The sequence below is a fragment of the Penaeus monodon genome, chromosome 32 (assembly GCF_015228065.2).
Source record: "Penaeus monodon isolate SGIC_2016 chromosome 32, NSTDA_Pmon_1, whole genome shotgun sequence".
Taxonomy (NCBI): Eukaryota; Metazoa; Arthropoda; class Malacostraca; order Decapoda; family Penaeidae; genus Penaeus; species Penaeus monodon.
In genome coordinates this window covers 7,256,177-7,257,059 of record NC_051417.1, presented here as the reverse complement: position 1 = coordinate 7,257,059, position 883 = coordinate 7,256,177, and the positions used below count along the sequence as shown (strand labels likewise).

Sequence of the window (883 nt, the reverse complement as noted above, 5' to 3'; positions counted from 1 at the left end):
GGAAAGCGTAAAATATTTGTTTATTTACCGGTTCCAATATTACCACAAATAGCATAGGGTACCTGTCCTCCCAAGGCTCTTATTTCGTAATTAACTATGTAAATACGCTTGATCATTAGCACAAACATTATTTACCATCATCAAACAATTGATTTTACATTAGATGCACAGACCCAAGTAGAAAACAACATTATGGTTATTGAACCAGGGTACAGTTATACAACGTGCAGCGTATGTGGAACAGGAGTGTGGTACAGTGGTACAGTTATACAAGGTACAGCGTATGTGGTACAGGACTGTGTTATTAGGGTACCAATATACAAAATACAGCGTATGTGGTACAGCGTATGTGGTACAGGACTGTGTTATTAGGGTACCAACTTACAAAATACAGCGTATACGGTACAGGTGTATGATACAGTGCACCGCTTACCTTTAAACGACAGAGTATGGTATAACAGTGAATAATGATGAATTATATGAGGAGAAATTCATGGAAAAAGGAGCTGCCTTTAAAGTTAGCCATTATTAGATGTCAAAGTTTTGAAGATTAATTCCCTCAAAAGACTTATGGATTAAGTAAAGGATGGGAAAAGGATGAGGGAAGGATGCTAAGACCACGGAGTTATCCTGTGAGGTCCTATAAGATATCCTAGGATTGTACTATGATTTGAGAAAGATTAAGGAGGAATCTCGATCAAATAGCCGTTGAAGGATATAAAATATTTGGTAAATTAATTATAGGAAGGCAATAAGAAGATAAAAAGGCCATTTTAGGGTGAAGGATTTCGGCAGAAGAGAAGAGTGATCAGGATATCCGGGTTGGAATGAACATCAATTTGAACATGTTTTGAGATATAATCCTAAGATGTAATTTCTGTAG

At 36.7% G+C, this 883-nt stretch overlaps 1 protein-coding gene across 1 annotated transcript in view; it reads left to right on the top strand.

Annotated features, from left to right (window-relative positions):
- LOC119593532 overlaps positions 1 to 883 on the top strand; it is a 20,507-nt gene that overhangs the window by 161 nt on the left and 19,463 nt on the right. Inside the window, exon 2 of the mRNA XM_037942494.1 lies at positions 209 to 402. Within this exon, the coding sequence (XP_037798422.1) occupies positions 209 to 402 (194 nt within the window). The remainder of the gene's footprint in view (positions 1 to 208; positions 403 to 883) is intronic.